We start from the raw sequence: 20,077 nt of genomic DNA on the forward strand, positions 1-20,077 counted from the left end.
ACTCACAACAGCCAGTGAACCTATTCTTGTTGAATATCTTCACCAAAGCTTTATGCTTTTGGCAATCCCTACACCAGCTCCCATTATATGTTCGCTGAAAGAAAATTATCATGCTGTTGCCAGGCATGCAAGTGTAGCTGCACAAAAAATAGTGAATCTTTTCTTTCCTTGTCTTAAAGGGTGTCTACAGTTCTGCTCAAGGTGAGGATTTAGCTTTTAACGTTTTGCAAGATATTCAGAAACCACTCTATGAGATGTCAAAGAGCATGCAATTCTAAGGGGTATCAAAATTTTATTTGATGCAAATCGGTTCTGAAATGGCTGAGATATCCAAAAACAAGGTAAAACAAAGAGATCCTAATAAAAGGCATGGCCTGTCACCTTTTATTATTATCACTTTTCTGGATATCTCAGTCATATGAAAACCAATTTTCATCAAATAAACGTTGAATCCTCGCTTTCATATTTCATAAGAGGTTTCTCACTATCTCACGTAGGAATGTTCAAAACATGCATTCCCACCTCAACCCCTTTAAAGGGTTTCTTGAAGTGTTTTCTTGTAGGTACATGTACTATGAAAGCCTTTACAGTGTATGTTTCCCCTTCTGAACCTTTATTTCAGTCAGTAAAGAAAATAAATCTAGAGAGAGCTGATAACAACTGTATTCATCAAGATTCTCTAAATGCTGTAAGTAATTTAGCAGATTAGATCTCCCCATAAACTGGCAGGTAGGATTGCCCAATCATGCCTGGAAACAAATGATCTTTATGTAATGTGGCAATGTACTCACCACTGCAGTGAAACTGAATATGGATATTGATGATATGTGCAATGGTCACAAGAATTGTCTTGCTCAAGGTGCTTAGCTGCTTTGTGTTATGCAAGCAGCAGAAAATAAATTCAGATTCCAAAAGATGGTTATAATTGACCAATTTTTGAAAGAACATACAATTTGATTTATTTGTCATGTTAAACCTTACCTGAGTTGACTTCATCAATATCAAAGATGTGTCAACGATACTCTTAAGTCCTGTGTTAAAATTCTGCTGAAAGTGCCACCAGATTAACCTTGGCATAAATCCTATCTCTAGAGATTAAGGATGTGTTCAGACTCAAATAATCCAAGCTGTGTGATGCCATACCATGTTGCACCAGGCTGTTGACTGTGTAATACATGACATCAGCACGTGCAGTCTACTCTTAGTAAATGTGCCTTCTGAGGAATGCTCTTTGGCATGCTTGTCGCTTGGGACTTTTGCAAATGATTATGGAATACCTCTGCATTAAAAAAGAGAGGGAAATTGGCATATATTGTATTTCTTTAATTACATGTATTTAACATAATGTTGAATCCCACTTATTTCAGATTCTTTTGTTGAAACAATCAATACTAGTGTATCGGGCAGTGAGAAAAAGATAGACAAAGGTGGTCTTCATTGATGATTAGGTGGCATAGTTTGTGACTTGTTCCATTGCCTGCTCATATGGATATTTGTGACAAGCAACTGAGAAGTATTATATGAAAAACTGATGTGCTTTTGAAAATTAATTAGCCCTTTTACATGACTGCTTTATTTGGACTTTAAGAAAGGCAGCAACATTTGTATGGAACGTGTTCAATATATCCATAAATGGTTAACCACAAAGGCAGTTGTCATGTAGTCACTATGAATAATGTAGACAAAGTGTGTACAATAATAAAGACTATGAATCTACCACAATGTATAAAACACTAACTTAACTCATCCTACAATTGTATGTATCATTGTCAATGGTATTAAAGCACAATGCAGCATGACATGCTTATAGGCCCTAGCCCGGTTTCTGCCGAGGCAGGTTTTGTGGTATAGTGCAGCTCACTGTGGTATGTTGTGGACCACACGGCACACTGGTCCACTGAAGTGTGCTTCCTGTCCCAGAATTGGAGAACACGTCACCTTCGCATCACACTGATGTACAAGAAGACTTTAGTCTCCCTCCGTAACACTTTTCATTTCAGTTTCCCCATCTATTTACAATCCTTGTCAGGACTTTTCACATGGTATACCACAAAGCTCTCTCTCCCTATGTTAATCTCATCACCATACAAACCTTCAAAGATCATACACTGCAGTCTGTGCTACAGAGAGAAGACAAAAGAAACATAATTTGTCTATGGTCAAGAAGCAATAACCAATTACATGTAGATATATAATGCTTGTATGTAATCATAGCAATTGTATGTAGGACTATTATAGTTCTACATATGCATATCTGTGTGTGGTCATTATCTCCTAGCTGCAAATGTTGGTGGAGTGAATCATTAGGTGGCAGGATTGAATGAATAAACACCCCTCTGTACCTGTGAAGCATCTGTGTCTTATTCAATGAATTTAATCACATCAGTTTCCTGTTTCATAGATCACGACTTGATGCTTAATTTTTACAAACACAATTGACCTATTAAAAAAGTCAGCAGTACACTTAAGACTGAAAGAAGGTTCCAAAATGTATGTTTACTGATACACTGTACTACATAGTTCTATCTCGGTTCTCTGGGGAATGTGTGACTGAAGGTCTGTGTTTGTGAATTTGTGAGAGATGTTGATGCAAAGAACCATAAAGTTCTTCCACAGCGGCGGATCCAGAGGGGGCACACCGGTCCCATACCCCTCTTTATGTTTTGTTAAAAGAAATAAAAAGAAAAAATGAGGAGGGGGCACACATGCCCCTCTTTAATTTTGTGAAGGCGTCTCCCCTTTACAAAGTTCCTGGATCCGCCGCTGCTTCCATGTAGGCCAAAAGATGACATGGACCTCAGCATGAGTGGTGTTTGTGTGTGTGTATGCGCATAGAGTCGGGTCATAATGAATTTTATTCCATCAAAGAATGACTTTACTAGTGTAGTGCTTGCTGGAGTGAGTGGAATGCTCTCCAGAAATATATTGATAATATAATATTATTGACGGCTAGAGGAACACTTCAAAAAAGGGACTTCTGCTGAATAGAACAGCCATGATAAGATATCTCCACTTCATAGGCAGTATCTTCAGCACAAACTCATGTATATGGACATCTACACAATTCGTATGATGAAAACCTGATTATTCATTAGTTATTGGGAGATTAAGCTTATTTGTTAGGCCTTCATGACTATTGACCCCATGACCATTGAGTTAAATTGTGTCTTTCTTACTTCAATTTGAGCAGAGCCTGCAAGTTTGGTGAAAATCTGATCATCTGTTCATGAGTTATTGTGAGATTAGGCTTATTTTATGTTCTTTAGATATTTTGATCTGTGACCTCATGACCTCCAAATTAATGTTTCTTTTCAAATTCACTATGAAGACATTCTGCAAGTACATTTGTATAGTGAAAATCTTAACATCCGTTCTATATCTGGCATTGATGGGGGATTAAGCTTATTTTATATCTTTTATGACTCATATGACCTTTGACCCCCTAAGTAATGATTCCTTCTTACCTCATTACGAACACCCTGAAAATTTTATTAAAAATATTCATCCCTTCTCGAGTTATCTTGTGCACAAACAGACAAACAAACAAACATGCAGAACCGAAAACATGACCTCCGCCGGCCGTATGAAGTGACAATGGGTGCGTTTATCAACTCTTTCTCTCGACAGAAACAGGTTTTCCAAACAGCTTTCAAGGAATTTTTACGAGTTGATAAACGCAAAGTTGTTTTGAAAGCCCTTTCGGAAAGCCTTTTCGAAAGGGTGCGTTTATCAACTCTCCTTTCCTTTTCTCGGCAGAAACAGGTTTTCCAAACAGCTTTCAAGGAATTTTTACGAGTTGATAAACTCAAAGCTGCTTTGAAAGCCCTTTCGGAAAGCCTTTTCGAAAAATGTGTGGTTTTCCAAACAGGTTTTCAGAAACCTGTTTGTAAAAGCCTTTTGAAGTTGATAAACGCAAAGCTGTTTTGAAATGGCTTTGTAGTATTGTGCGGCAGTTACGAACAATGCACGCCTTATATGACCTCTTCTCCTCGGGTCGAATTGCGCAATGCAGCTGTGCAGTGACAGGCCAGTTGTCGTGTTCGCGAAGAGTTGATAAACGCAACTATTTTATTTTGGAAGCCGTTTCTAAAGGGCAGTGGCGTATCTAGGGAAAACGGCGCCCGGGGCAAGCGCGGAAATCTACACCCCTAACTTCTGAAAAAGTGTTCAACCCCAACCCCATCCCGGTAGGGACTTTATGCTTTTTCATATATGCTTTTACAAGCACTGAAAAGGGGTCTTTTTGAGAGTGATTTAAATGTAATAAATTGTGATCAATTTTGGCGAGCGAGCACAGCGAGCGAGCCGAATTTTTTTGTATTTCAGCTTACAAAACATGGAATTCTTGTCATTTTTTGCTTACTAAATCTTACAATTCTAATCAAGATATAGTGACGGCCTTATAGATAACGATTTATACCAACAGACTAAAATACTCCAACTTAGTACGAGTGAGCCGAAATTTGTATATTTCCGCGTCATCATCACGTTTTGCTCTTATCTTTTTTGTGTGTGTGACAAATTTTGGCGAGCGAGCGCAGCGAGCGAGCCGAAAATTTTTCGTATTTCAGCTTACAAAACATGCAATTCTTGTCATTTTTGGCTTATTAAATCTTACAATTCAAATAAAGATAATAGTGACGGCCTAATAGATAACCTAACGATTTATACCAACAAACTGAGGACTTGAAAAAATACTCTAAATCACTACGCGCGAGTGAGCCGAAATGTTATATTTCCGCGTCATCATCACGTTTTGTTCTTATCTTTTTCTTCTTTTTTTGATAAATTTTGGCGAGCGAGCGCAGCGAGCGAGCCGAAAATTTTTGTATTTCAGCTCACAAAACATGGAATTCTTGTTATTTTTTTTTGTTTATTAAATCTTACAATTCTAATCAAGATATAGTGACGGCCTTATAGATAACCTAACGATTTATACCAACAAACTGAGGACTTGAAAAAAATACTCTAAATTACTACGCGCGAGTGAGCCGAAATTTTATATTTCCGCGTCATCATCACGTTTTGCTCTTATCTTTTTCTCTTTTTTTGATAAATTTTGGCGAGCGAGCGCAGCGAGCGAGCCGAATATTTTTGTATTTCACCTTACAAAACATGGAATTCTTGTTATTTTTTTGTTTATTAAATCTTACAATTTTAATCAAGATATAGTGACGGCCTTATAGATAACGATTTATACGAACAAACTGAGGACTTGAAAAAATACTCCATCTTAGTACGTGCGAGTGAGCCGAAATTTGTATATTTCCGCGTCGTCACATTTTGTTCTTATCTTTCTTTTCTTTTTTGATAAAATTTTGGCGAGCGAGCGCAGCGAGCGAGCCGAAAATTTTGTATTTCAGCTGACAAAACATGGAATTCTTGTCATTTTTTTGCTCATCAAATCTTACAATTCTAATCATGATATAGTGACGGCCTTATCGATAACGATTTATACCAACAAACAGAGGACTTGAAAAAATACTCTAAATTACTACGCGCGAGTGAGCCGAAATTTCTATATTTCCGCGTCATCATCACGTTTTATTCTTATCTTCTCCTTCTTTTTTTTTTGATAAATTTTCGCGAGCGAGCGCAGCGAGCGAGCCGAAAATTGTTGTATTTCAACTTACAAAACATGGAATTCCTGTTATTTCTTTGTTTACTAAATCTTACAATTCTAATCAAGATATAGTGACGGCCTTATAGATAACGATTTATACGAACAAACTGAGGAGTGGGTGAACGAGCGAGTGAGCCGAAATTTGTATATTTCCTTGTCATCATTACGTTTTGTTCTTATCTTGTTTGAATTTTTTGCGCCCCCCCCCCCCCCTTGATGTTCGAAACCGTTGGCGCCCTCCTTTGATCCAATCGGCGATCGCTTCAGAACGAAAGAAACTGCAGCCGCTGCTCCGTGTAACATTTTGCCTGCTACATATAAAATGACATGTGTGAACACACTATACATTGTCATTTTGTCCGCATAATCATCGTGTTTTGTTTTTATCTTGTTTTATTTGATTTTCTGCCCCCCCCCCGACCGGGCGAGCGTTTTTTTTTTTCTTCTTCTTCTTCTTCTTCTTCCTTTTCTTCCTTTTTTTTCTTTTTTTTTTCTTCTTCTTCGTTTTTTTTTTTTCGTTTTTGGCGCCCCCAAGGAGTGGCGCCCGGGGCACGCGGAAGTAGATTTTTTTTTTCTACTTGCATTTCCTGATGAATTTTCATTATGCAATGCCTTTTTATGTTTTTATTGACCGTTAGATTACCGCAGACGGTAACAATGCATGTATTTAGTGTTTTTGTTTTGTTTGAGTTTATGGAAAAAAAAAGAATCGTGAAGCTCAATTTATTGGACTGCGATAACTGCAATGCGTTGCATGTAATGTGCGTATTTTACATGGTCAAGTCGCGAATCGCAAAATCCAACATTTGCATTTTAGCAAAAGATTGAAAAACGAATGTGGGAGTTCGGAAGCGTCGTCAATGGTTCACGGATGTCGTTTTTGCTTCGGCGAGAATTTTAAAACCATTGGAATTTTTGCGAACCTTTTCCGCACACCGAGTCGTGATTCGCTCATGATTTTGTTCACGAAAATGTTTTAAATCCTCGTCATATGCGCAAGACCTTCGCAAGACGTGCGCGAATTCTAAAGAATTTCACAGTTCGTTTACAGTTGCGATCAAATTCGTAAACAATTGCAATAAAATTCCCAAACTGTTTTTATTGTCGTTAACATTTCTCATGGCGCAAGAAATTTTGAATATGTTCAAAAGTTCTTTGCGTCATTATGAACAAAAATGCTTACGACAGTGAAAACTGTCTCCTTTTGGCAAGGTGTCTCGTTTTTCCAGGGTGTAGGTCTACATCTTCTTTATACTGTATAGTATAATACAGTATAATAATAATCCATCATTTTGTATAAGAGGTAAATCTGATGTAGCTTCCCTTCCAAAAGCCCATGATAGGGGTTCAACATCCTAACCCAGGAGTCTGGAGCAAGGTTTCGTCTTTAGATTAATAATCTAAATTTATTCCTTTCGTCTAAGCGGGATCATGCCAGTGACCCTGACTCCCCCCCCCCACCCCCCCCCCCACCCCCGAAAAACGTTCCGCCACCCCTGCACATGAGTGTGTTTTTTCCCAAAGAAAATGACTAATTAAATGGGAAATCCAGTCCAAATTAAAGTTAGTCTGATAAGAAAGAGTAAAATCTTACGAGTTCAACGGTAGAAATTTGACTGAAATCAGATGAAAAATAAGGATATTATATGACATTTTCAAGTTTTGCTAATTTTTGTACTTAACACAGTTCTTGTACAGTGGATATGAATATGCAAATGAATGAGCTAACCTCACAATTTTCCATTGATCCTGTCCCCCCCCCCAAAAAAAAGTGACAAAAATTCAATGTTTCTGTCATTGAAGTCTGAAAAAAAAAATGTTATTCCTGATTGAGTAACTTTAGAATAGTGATTAGTTAAATATACCACGATTAATGAGCCTCGCGGTCATAATTGCGTTTGAATGAAAATCTGGAAATGTCAAAACTGTATGAACAAACTATATGGCAAGTTGCGAGGGTATGACGTGCCCACTTTGCCATTTGCATATTCATATTGACCGTCCAAGAACTGTTTCCTGAAAAATTAACGAAACTTCAAAATGTCATACTACAGTTACTCCCTTTTTTCACCCGATTTTAATAAATATTATACCATTGAACTCGTATTATTTTACTCTTTCTTATCAGATTTACTTTAGTGGACTGGATTTCCCCTGAACGTGTCATTGCATTTCTCCAATCTCATCATCGGAAAAAATATGAACATATGAGCCGAAAGAAATCTTCTAAAACCGCTTGTAAATCTGGCCTTTCTTCCGTAGAAACCGTGTTCCAAACGGAAGGGAAATTGCATTTGACGCGATTTTCAATACCCGTTTTGTGCTGTGTGTGGAGCCTGTGTGCTATACGTTCGAGACCCCAACGCACATACGTCAGAGTTTATATCGAAGCGGTGGGCGTGACCTATGAGAATAACAAACTGTACAAACATGAAAATGCCGAAGCGAACTCTCTGTTGTTCTCTTTCTCATGCGCCACTGCCATGATCAGACGTGCTAGCCGGAGCCCAACACATGTGCGTGCAGCGTAGAGCTCCACTGATCTCGCACAAACTATCAGAGATCGGTGGTACAACTTGCTAACAGGTGTAAATCGTCAGCTATAACCGTAACCAACAGTCGGCAGCACCATGTCTTCCAAACCCCGTTACAAAGTTGGTGAGTAATATATCATGCAGGTGGAGATAGTATATTCTGCGGTACACTAGTACTATCGACAGATTATCAGAATGATACCCATACGTGTACAGTGGTAAGTAGACAATGTTAGCGGGTACCCTCGGAGAGGGAAGTGAAATTTTATGCCTTGGATTGCCGTCTGAGCATCTGACTGATCGTTTCGTATAGCGCCATCTTGTGGTAGCATCCATATGTCCGTGTCACCCCAAGTCTCTCACACTTGAAAAGAGAAACATCCACTCCATAATTTATTGAACTTCAGCAGGGAAAGAAAGAAAGAAGCGCTAATCCAGGATTTTCCACCTCCATCAATTATTGTTCTGTGAGTTCACATAATTACATTTCATGAGTTTACATCATTGATAGCCATAATTTCAATGATAACCACAATGATTTTATAAATATGTCAATTTATCAGGCCCTGTATAAGCCTATATAGATCACTTAAATCAAATCATTGAGTCAGCAGAGGTTTGACAGGATCAAACACATAATACTATTGTGTGACTAGAGAATGGATATTGGTAATCTCTTACATACTGTACTACCTTCATGGTCCTGTAAGGTAGCTTAATTTTGAATGAGAATGTGATCATGTTGCCTTTATTTATCAAAGTTATTATTGCAAACTTAAAAGTAGTTGAATTTTCTTGTCTTATGGAAGGAACCAGAATTGTTTGTTTTAGAGAACATGATTAAAAAGCACTTTTTTGAACACCTCAAGAAGAGTACTAGTGAAAAAGATCAATTTTTGTTGTGTATGATATTAATATATGAGTGATGCAGTATTTCCATTGCCTAGGATTATACAACAATTCATCACTTTTCTGTTATAAAATCAATGTCACACTCAACAAAAATTTATCTTAAATGTTGGCCTTGACACCCCCCCCCCCCCCAACACACACACTCACATATACACACTGAAAAACATCCCGTGGCCCTAGCTGGCTGGAAGAGATTTTCATGCTGAAAACCTGTCTAGATTGATGATAGAAAATAAATTTTGAAAGTGTTACCAGCCACTTTTAACAAAATCTCTCGCTCTGATGCAGCCGACATTGAGCTGGCCGAGTTTGGTCGCAAGGAGATTGAGCTGGCTGAGAATGAGATGCCGGGTCTCATGATGATGAGGAAGAAGCATGGAGCCAGCAAGCCTCTGAAGGGTGCACGCATCGCTGGCTGCCTGCACATGACCATCCAGACGGCCGTCCTTATTGAGACTCTGAAGGAGCTGGGAGCAGATGTAAGCCTCTTGTACTTTTTACAGGAATTTAGCAGGCTTGGGGAACAACTGGATGGGTGGAATGAAAATCTAGGAAAACAGACCAATAGAAACAGAGGTATAAAGTCTGTTCTGCATTTCTTGAAAAGAGGGTTTCAGCAAGAGAGCTCAAATATATCAGATCTTAGAACATTAGATGAGACTTCTGCTTTTCAATGGAAGCTAGGTTACTGGTGTCTGGGGACAAGAGTTGGGTTTGAATAAAAACATTAGATTTACACAGATTTACACAAAGAGATAAGAATAGCAGTAAGTTTGGTCGTTTTTTATGCCTCCGCCACGAAGTGGTGCCGGAGGCATTATGTTTTCGGGTTGTCCGTCCGTCCGTCCGTCCGTCCGCTTTCGTTTACGCGATAACTTGAGTAATATTTACTGGAATTTTACCAAACTTGGTCCAAGTATGAAGTATGATGGGGCAATAATTTGATTAGATTTCGGGTGAAATTGGCTGAAGGTCAAAGGTCAAAGGTCAAGGTCAAGTCATGAAATTGTATCTGTTTACGCGATAACTCAAGACTGGTTGGAGCAAATTTCACCAAACTTTGTTGGAGGATGATGGGACAATTACTTGATTAGTTTTTCAGTGAAATCGGACAGAGGTCAAAGGTCAAAGATGAAGGTCAAATCCTAAAATTTATCTGTTTACGTGATAACTCAAAACTGGATGAAGCAGCTTTCACCAAACTTGGTCCAATAATGATGTATGATGGGACAATTAGTTGAGTAAATTTTAGTGACATTGGCAAGAGGTCAAAGGTCAAAAGGTCAAAGGTTAGGTGAAAATGTTGCAATATCACTTTTCTCGCAAATGGTTCAATGTATCTTCATGGAACTTGGTACATACCATGTACTGACTGGCAGGGATTATCTAGGGAATTTAGGGGTCTTGGGTCAATAGTCAGGGGTCAAAGGTCAAGGTCAAATCCTCAAGATTTTATTTCCCTCATATACTAGTATATGCAATGCTTGCATTATTAGTTTCAAAACTTAATACATGCATTACCTAATGGAGATTCTCTGGGAAATTTCCAGTCAGAAGGTCAAAGGTCAAAGGTTAAGGGTCAAAGGCCAGGTTTCAATGCCCCCCCTCCCAAAAAGAAAAAAAATCCATTTTGTACTGTCATTACACTCTTTCTTCATACCTTGGAAACTTACAAAAAGGTCTGTCAGAATTCAAGTAAAAATTCTCAATTCCCCAAATATGTGTATCTGCACTCTTAGAAAATTATAACAAACCCAGTTCAAGACATTTCTGACAAACCTGTTATTTCAATATTTTGCCAGTTATGTGAAACTGTCATGGATCACACATTGTGAAGACATTGTACTATACGCCTATTTGGAGAATCATGCATTATGGCGGAGGCATCAGTCGCCACAGCGACATTTCTAGTTTTTTTATAGAATGATGTAAAAAAATGCGGATGTACTTGAGGGATTAAGAACCTAATAACTTGTGGAAACATGGGTGGTCCGATTGAGTCAATTTCATTTATTGCCCATGGGGGCACATTTGAAAACTTCAAAAAACACCTGTCAGCCACCTGTCAGCAAATGTATAATATGCATAGAAGTGTGCTCTCATCAGTAAGGGTAAACTCCAGTTGAAATTCTGGATGCCTGTGTGTGTACTGACATACACCCCTTCACTCATGCTGTTGCTTTTTCACTCTTTTCCTCTATTCTTTCCCCTTGTGTTGTTCCTCATCTTGTTTGATGTTGGCTCCCTATTCATATTTATCCCTCACAGATTGCCCCCTATCATCCTTGAGATCATCACTGGCCCACCTCTGCATTTTGTGTGCTCACCTCCTTGCTTTAATCCCTCTTCCTTTATACCTGTTTGGCTCCCTGCCTTTGACTCTAACCTAACCCTTTTGTTTTCATTGTCCCGTGTTCATAGCCCTCCTCAGACTGTGCTTCTTGTGTGTAGTTCATATATTTGCTTACCCGTCATGTTTGTCATTTTGCCTCAGACAAAGATTCTGCAAGGATCAAAAACTCAGGACCCTTTTGACACCATCCTCTTTACATAGAGATCAGTGATATAGCAGTACATAATTCATTATGGGATTCTTGCTTCACAGAATGGCCATTGGTGTTAGGGACAGATGGAGGAACTGAGTGAAAACTTCTCCAGGATTAACACATGGAACTAGGAGTAGGGCCTAGAGGTCGTGTTTGGGTATTCATACCCAGGATTACAGCAAATTATTTACGCAAAATATTGCTCTCTTTGTTGCTCATAGTGACGTGCATGGAGCTTGAAGAACTTGCTCAAGTAAGTGGTGCTGCCCTGAACTGGATCCACAGCTTAGATATGAACCTATAAGTCTATAACCCCTCACCCACCCTGTTGTATTGCATCGTACAACAGACGAAGAAGAAGATCAGCCCAAGTATATTTGTCCATCTGTTTTTTTGATGACCAGGTCCAGTGGTCAAGCAGCAACATCTTCTCCACCCAGGACCATGCTGCTGCAGCCATTGCAAAGACAGGAGTGCCAGTGTATGCCTGGAAGGGGGAGACGGATGAGGAGTTTGAGTGGTGCATTGAGCAGACCCTGATCTTCCCTGATGGTCAACCACTCAACATGATCCTGGAGGATGGAAGCAATCTCACACACTTAATCCACAGGAAGTTCCATCACCTCCTGGAGGGTAAGGGGGCCTCTTTGTCTCCTGTGATCCTTAGAAGAGATGCATTCATAATAAGTTTATGTTTAATCTTAAATCACATCTAATCTGACATGGCTGAAGTTTGTATTTGTGACCACCATTTGACATGTTCTGCCAAAACATCCTCCTCTTTCAGGAGGCTGGTGGAATGGGGGGGGGGGGGGGGGGGGGAAGGGGGGCAGGGAGGCTCGCCCCCCCCCCCCCCCCCACTTTTTTTTTGCACCTCCATTTCCATTTCCTTACATAGGAATATATTAGGGTGTCACCACTTTGGGCCCCCACTTTTTTTACCCCAGAAGTGATAGTAGAAAAGAATAGAATGACACCTTTGAGCACTGTAAGGCCATTGTTTTTTTGCTGAGGACCTTTTTTTTTTTTTTTTTTGCTTATTAGCTCATGAAACGTGGAAGTGGCCCCATCCCTTCTGAAAACATGGCGCCGGTCATGTCTTTTATAAGGAGAGTTTGAATGTGGTATCTTCAAGCTGTGTGTTATCCTCTTGATTTTGTTTAAAGCCAGGTATCAAAGGTTCTTCCGAGGAAACAACAGCAGGGATCCACCGTCTTTACAAGCTGATGAGCGAGGGCTCCCTCCAGCTGCCTGTTATCAATGTCAACGATTGTGTCACCAAGGTGAATAACTGGTCGTCATGCTTTCTATTATACAATTATATATTTGCTGAAGAAGACAATAGTGAAATCATTTCTGTGCAAGCAAAGAGAGGACAGTCAATAGATTAATGCTTTTGAAGCCATTAGGCATGTGAATGCCTGAATGCAAGATCACACAAGAAATCATTTATGCATGAATGCAAAGCACACTTAAGGGATAATTCGCAAAGCACACTTGAGGGATAATTCATTTTGTCTTTAATTTGAATTAGAACAAATTGTATGTTTCTCGTCCGTGTTTTATGAAATGTTGAGAGACTTTGAATTTATTTCAAACAAATCACCAATTTACTCCCCCCCTCCCCCTCCCCCCCCCCAAAAAAAAATAGTGCTAACCAGTTCAATGCATGACCTACTTGCATGTGCATGGATTGTTCTCTGCGTTTGGAAATAGGTCTTGTGTAGGCTGTGGTTGACTACCATAATTATCTTTCATTACCTGATTATTTGCACTAGAGCAAGTTTGATAACCTGTACGGCTGCCGTGAGTCTCTCGTTGACGGCATCAAGAGGGCGACAGACATCATGCTGGCTGGCAAGTGCTGCGTCGTGGCGGGGTACGGTGATGTCGGAAAGGGTAGCGCCCAATCTCTGCGAGCCTTCGGTGCTCGTGTTCTCATCACAGAGGTTGACCCCATCAACGCCCTTCAGGCTTCAATGGAAGGTTTGTAGTACAAGTTGTAGAAATAGACTGAGGAGCTTTTGAAACTCACATGTAAATCATATTTAGAGTTGATAAATTTGGTATTATGATTTATTTGGTTTGCTGTGCATTTATTTTTTTCAAAAAGATGGAGTGAAACTCAGGTATAAGAATGCATGTCCTGTAGTGGACTGTTATACTCACACATGTAAAAGTGCTATAAATACGTATACATTTATTGTTGTGCTGTGAGGGGAAATACGGGTTATCTAGATTTATGAGAACAATAATTCAGTTATGCGCATATATGTCAAATGATGCTAAGCACCTCAGTTTTCACTGACAAGTGTTCATTTTAACAACTGCATTATTCTTCAGATGATATAGTCATTAAGAGTTTCTCAATTTGGTTTTGCTGCAGGTGCTGTATTATTTGTAGTGTTATGTCACAGATGAAAATCATATTTCATGATGTAAAGTTGATCAGTCTATCCATAGATATATACTACCATCAAATTGCTTCAATATTGTTCAACTTGATGAAGCATGCTTGTAAAACGACACAAAGAATCCTGCAGTTTCCATCATTCAAATTTTGCTTGCATGGGTTCTTTAAAACCAGAGTCATGAATATGCCTGCTCTCAACTGTTGTTTGCCTGTGTTCAGGGTACGAGGTAACGACGATGGATAATGCCTGTGAGAGAGCACACCTTTTTGTTACTACCACTGGCTGTGAGCATGTCATCGATGGACATCACTTCCAGAGGATGAGAGATGACAGCATCATCTGTAACATTGGTCATTTCAGCTCAGAGTTTGATGTCCCCTGGCTCAACAAGAATGCTGTGGAGAAGGTCGCTGTGAAACCGCAGGTGAGATGCCGAGTTTGTTGGTAGGTAGCATAGAGATGTATACCATTAAAGAACACTAGAGGGCTCACTCCCTGATATAACTGTGATGCTATGTGAGTGATTGTGCATCACAAAACCAACAAAATGTGGCATGACCTGCTTTTCTTTGAGGACTCAAAAACGGGTGAAAAGGGAAAACCTAGTCAAATTTTAATTTTTCATATTTTCTGAAAGAGCAATTCTTCTCCAATATATTTCCTAGGTTTTGGATCACAAAATGAATGGGGAATTGTCTTTCTTGCAGTGTTTCCTAGAACATTTTGTTTCAGTCTGAGGAATATTTTCTTAAATTGACTGATTTGGAGCACTAGTAACCCTCCAAATTTTTTTCACTTTCAGCTCTAAGAAGTTTTGAAGGATGAAGCTATTGCGTTGGAAGTTAGTATTGGTGATGACTGGAATGTAATACATTACGTAATGATATGCAAACTTTCAGTTAGTTTATTAATCCCTTCATAGTGGGTGCCATGGAGTTTATATATCCTAGTCTTTGTTCCATTCATTGCAGAGAGCACAGCCAGTTGAGATTATACGCTTGGCTAGACCCTAAATTTTGGAGTCTTTTTTTTTCTCTGTACACTTTTTCAGAGTGTATACTTTCTTGACATTATTTAAATGGGTTCAGAAAGTCCATTTGTATTGTATTATATGTCATATTAAAGCTTAGAGTTTGCTCTTTTAGTGTCCACCCTTAACTAGAAATCCATGTGTGACATTTTTTGATGGTTTTGTGATGCAGGGGCATTTGGCACACATGCTGGTGTTTAGGTTTTGATTTTTGAAGGTGGCAGTAAATGCATGCCTAGAAAAAACTTGGAAAAAACTTTATTACTACACAGCAAACGGTTTCCTCCTTGATTAGTTAAACCAAAGGAAACTGTGTGTACTGTATATTGTTACATTACTGTATTAGTAATTTGTATAGTTCCTCTAGAAAAATACATTATAGGAGCAATCGTACATTTTTGTATATCAAGTATTATTCTATTTCATCGTCTAAAAGTTAATCTAATTGTGGAGCATCCTTAAACAGAAGTACACAGTCATCTCCTTGATGTAGCTACCTTCAGAAGGCAATAATCCAGCACAAGTGTGTATCTTGGCAGTGGAACTAGAGATCCCAAGAGAGAATGCTATACAAATGATGCACAGGATAGAGTGCGTTAGTGTAGGCGTAGTGCACTCGAGGGTATTTACCATTGTGAAACATGCACGAGGCGAAGCCGAGTGCATGTTGCACTACATTGTAAATACCCTAACGCCACGAAATAATCCTGTGCATCATTTGTTTTATAAAATGGGTCGAAAATTCGAAAACTAACATCATTTTTCAGCGTTTTTCACGTACCTTTGTGGGTCAAGACGTCCGAAGATGTTCGTCCCAAACTTTTACGCACGTCGCACTCGCGGAAGTCCCGCACATACAGTATAAGTATAATGGGGGGTTGGGTTTCCGGACACCCGCATGAAAACTTACTTATTTTACATAGAATATGCACCCTTTACCTTAAAGACTTGATATAGACTCCTCATATAGGCCTACTAGACAACATACTCTGAAAACGGCGTGAGAATTAACCTGCTAAATCGTTGGATTTGCTCTTCAAAGTGACTCCATGTACGCGTCCGGTCCCATAACGCTTGGTCTACTGTACTGTACAAAGTGTACGTATAGTACAGTATACGTACGTACGCCACATTATTATGTTATGCACAAGGGAGGACAGGCCGGCCGGCCGGCAGCCCGAACTAGAAGTTGTTTACAGGATTGACAGCGCGTACGCGTATGCATGCAATTCATCAAAGGAGCCGCCGCGCGCACAGACGATCGGCAATCTACCATAGGATTACAGGCAGTGCAATTGTACTGAAGTAAAGGAAGGAGGTGTGTCTCATTTCAGCGCTTCCTATTGGCTACATTCTTGAACCCATTTTATAATAAATGTTAACCTATATCGGAATGAAGAGAAGATTAGGTCTCCAAGAAAGGGTGGAGCTTTCACCAATGAATAGCTGGATTTTTCTTTTGTTATTATTCTTATCATATACTACTAATATATTTTGATTGGAGAGAACACCTCTTTGAAGTCATTGGTATAGTCACAATCTGCATGTTTACTATAATAAAGTCCTTTGTGGTTGAAAACGAGCAATTGTGAACATGATGTTATGTATTTTCTAATGCAAAAAAAAAAAGAAGCGATTAATACTCACAAGAGCTATAGATATGCAAGAGTGAGGACTTGCCCCCCCCCCCCCAACAACAATAACAACTTTCAAACATACAAATACTGTCAACACTATCTTTCTGCAGGTTGACCGGTACACCCTAGCCAATGGACGCCATGTCATCGTCCTGGCAGAAGGTAGTCTGGTCAATTTGGGATGTGCCATGGGCCACCCAAGCTTTGTCATGTCGACGTCATTCACCAACCAAGTCCTGGCCCAGCTAGAAATCTGGCAAAATGGCAGCCAGTATGGTGTTGGAGTTCACAGGCTTCCTAAAAAGGTGAGTGAACACATTGATTGTAGTCCCACCTGTTTGGAATGGTGTGCTGGTGAAACAGTTTTTTTTGACATATGAAGAGTATTGTATGTTGTTGGTGCAAATGCACAAATGAACTAGGTTCTGTTGTTCATTTATTGATTTAGATGTCATGCATTCTCACCTCTATTAAAAAATTACTAGTATGTAGAAATATAATTTCTGATAAAACATTGTAAGCAAAGGAATACTATTTATAAAGAAAATATAATTCAACACATATCGCATCCCATGGGTGTAAGTCTTCACAAGTATTGGTAAACTGCAAATTCATCCATGAATGTGATTCCTAATTTGGTACGTGCCACACATCAAAATGTCTACCTGGAGAGCACCTTTTTTTCTAAAGTTGATCAAATTCATTATCTTGCAAAGATATCATTCAAATACTCTAAGCTTGTCTTGTATATGATTTTCTATTCTGCCTTTATCAATAAAATCCTGAGTGAGTTATTCAGTACTTACAAGAGATTGATCAATACATATCACTTCTTTGTCCGTTGTCACAGAATTATTCGAACTGTTATGACCCACATTAAAGTCTGTTTAAGTCAATGTTATCCAAACCATCTATGAAAAAGAACTAATAGTTTGTTCAGTTGTTTTGATTTAATTTAATTTCATTTATTGTTTCTGTATGATACAATTAATCAACGAATCACTTTCGAAAATGTACACATTGATTCATCATTAAAGGGAACCCAAACCCAAAGAGCGATGTGGATTGAGTGAAAGCAGCAACATTAGTAGAACATATCAGTGAAAGTTTGAGCAAAATCGGACAATCGATGGAAAAGTTATGAATTTTCAAAGTTTTTGTGCTGGAACGGCTGGAAGAGGAGACTACTAGAGGTTATGACATATGAGTGGACAAAGATATAACGAAAATACAAAGAAAATTCCCCAAAAATTCAATTTTCTGGCATAATGAAAGAGCAATTGACTAACCGCTTTCAAAAATCAGGGGGAATAATTGCTACCCTTAACATATGTGAGTATCAAGTTGATGAAATGTGTAATTTTCATGAAGAATGATTTTTTTTGGAAGTCTCTTTACATTTTCTTTACATTGCTGTCCACTCATACGTTATAACCTGTAGTAGTCTCCTCATCTAGCGGCTCCAACACCAAAACTTTATAAATTCATAACTTTTGCATCGATTGTCCGATTTTTCTCAAACTTTCACTGATATGTTTAACTAATGTTGCTGCTTTCACTCAGTCCACATTGCTCTTTGGGTTTGGGTTCCCTTTAATTATGGCTAACTTTGCACATGAGAGATAAGGAAATCATTGTGAGAGAAAACAGAGATATGATAAAAGGGAAAAAATCAAAGTACCATACAGGAGGATCCCCAGTAAGCCAAGCGTAACATTTAATTGGGGTCTTATGAAATACACAAATTTGGCTACAGGATGAATCCTAACAGAAATACAGTGTGTAATGTAAATGATATTTTGTCATCTGACAACAATGCAAATATTGAGGTAGTCACTGCACAAGCTGTTCAATTGACAGGCATTGATGTAATCACTGCTTTCAAGTTACTAATATGGCATTGCTTACAATATTCAATCAACCATCAACTCCAAGTCATGCCACTGTATTCAAAAGAACTCCTCTCTCCTCTCTCTTGGCAAATTCTCCTTTGAGTTGATCATTAAAGGGATGGTATAGTATTGGTTGAGATGATGATTCAGCTTTCAACTTTATGCTTAAAAACCACTTCATTGAACGTCAAAGAGCATATAATTCTAAGAAGAAATCAAAGTCTATGGAATGAAAATTGGGCTATTGGGTTTAGAATGGCTAAGATGTCAAGCAAAAAGTAAAACAAAATGATCCTAATAAAAGGTGAGCCCTACCTCTTATTAGGATTGCCTTGTTTGAATATCTCAGCCATTTCAAAAGCAATTTTCATCAAATAAACATTGAATTCCTCTGAGAATTATATGCTCTTTCATATTTCACAAGAGGTTTCTTATTTTCTAAAAAAATCATCACCAGAAAATATTGGAAACCTGAGGCCCCATCTCAATTGAAACTGTACTATCCCTTTAAGAGATGTCCTAGGCAATCAAAGATAATTGTCAAGTAAATGATGCTGTCTTGCTAGAACAAATCAACTTCTTTGAGAATCGCACAATGCATTGCAAACAAAGTTTACTACTTCAAAGACACCTTCTTCTTTGGCAGCTTGATGAAGAAGTTGCACGACTTCACCTGGACCACCTTGGAGTAAAGCTGACACACCTGTCAGATTCCCAGGCCAAGTACCTTGGACTGCCCAAAGATGGACCTTTCAAACCAGAACACTATCGGTATTAGATCAAGTCTTATTCAACTGGTTCTCAGGCTAAGTACCTTGGACTGCCCAAAAATGGACCTTACAAACCAGAGCACTATTGGTATTATATCAAGTCTTGTTCTGCTGCTACTAAACAGTGAGCATGGTGAGAGAGAGATACTTTAGAGGATACTGAGTAAACAGCCAATGTCTTTAATGTCATACTCTGTATCTCACTTTGAACTCAGTCAGTGCTTGAGACATGATGGAAGGTATCAAACTTAGTTCAAGCATGTGACTTGAATTGTTGAACTCTACTTTCCAATGAGGATTGCAGTAGGTACAGTACCAGGTATACACTTAAATTCCTATCTGCAAAATTGCCCCATAGACTAGCATAAGCTTCCAACTATATCTTTGATATATGGTTCTAGGAACACTACCCCCTGGAAAACCACCCTCCGGATAACTACCACCCGGATAATTACCCCCCAGGACAATTCCCCCCAGGGCAACTACCCCCCCCCCCCCCCCCCGGACAACTACCCTCCAAGGGCAATTACCCTCCACGGTAATTACACCCTAGGACAACTACCCCCCGGACAACTACCCTCCTAGGGCAATCACCCCCTTGGGCAATTCCCCCTTAGGAAAACTACCCCCTGGATAACTACCCCTCGGATAACTACCCCTGGATAACTACCCCCTCGGATAACTACCCCCTGGATAACTACCCCCCGGAAAACTACCCC

At 39.1% G+C, this 20,077-nt stretch overlaps 1 protein-coding gene across 1 annotated transcript; it reads left to right on the top strand.

Annotated features, from left to right (window-relative positions):
• The first annotated feature begins 8,253 nt into the window (after positions 1-8,253).
• LOC139743658 (adenosylhomocysteinase A-like) lies at positions 8,254-19,366 on the top strand. Its single transcript, XM_071654121.1, has 8 exons — positions 8,254-8,281; positions 9,358-9,548; positions 12,020-12,248; positions 12,786-12,898; positions 13,394-13,601; positions 14,248-14,453; positions 16,807-17,001; positions 19,235-19,366. The coding sequence occupies exons 1-8, from the start codon at positions 8,254-8,256 to the stop codon at positions 19,364-19,366; spliced, it is 1,302 nt and encodes a 433-aa protein (XP_071510222.1).
• Positions 19,367-20,077: the final 711 nt, after the last annotated feature.

This window comes from Diadema antillarum, unplaced genomic scaffold, assembly GCF_040938485.1.
Source record: "Diadema antillarum isolate AM-2024a unplaced genomic scaffold, OU_Dant_1.0 seq00001100_RagTag, whole genome shotgun sequence".
Lineage (NCBI taxonomy): Eukaryota > Metazoa > Echinodermata > Echinoidea > Diadematoida > Diadematidae > Diadema > Diadema antillarum.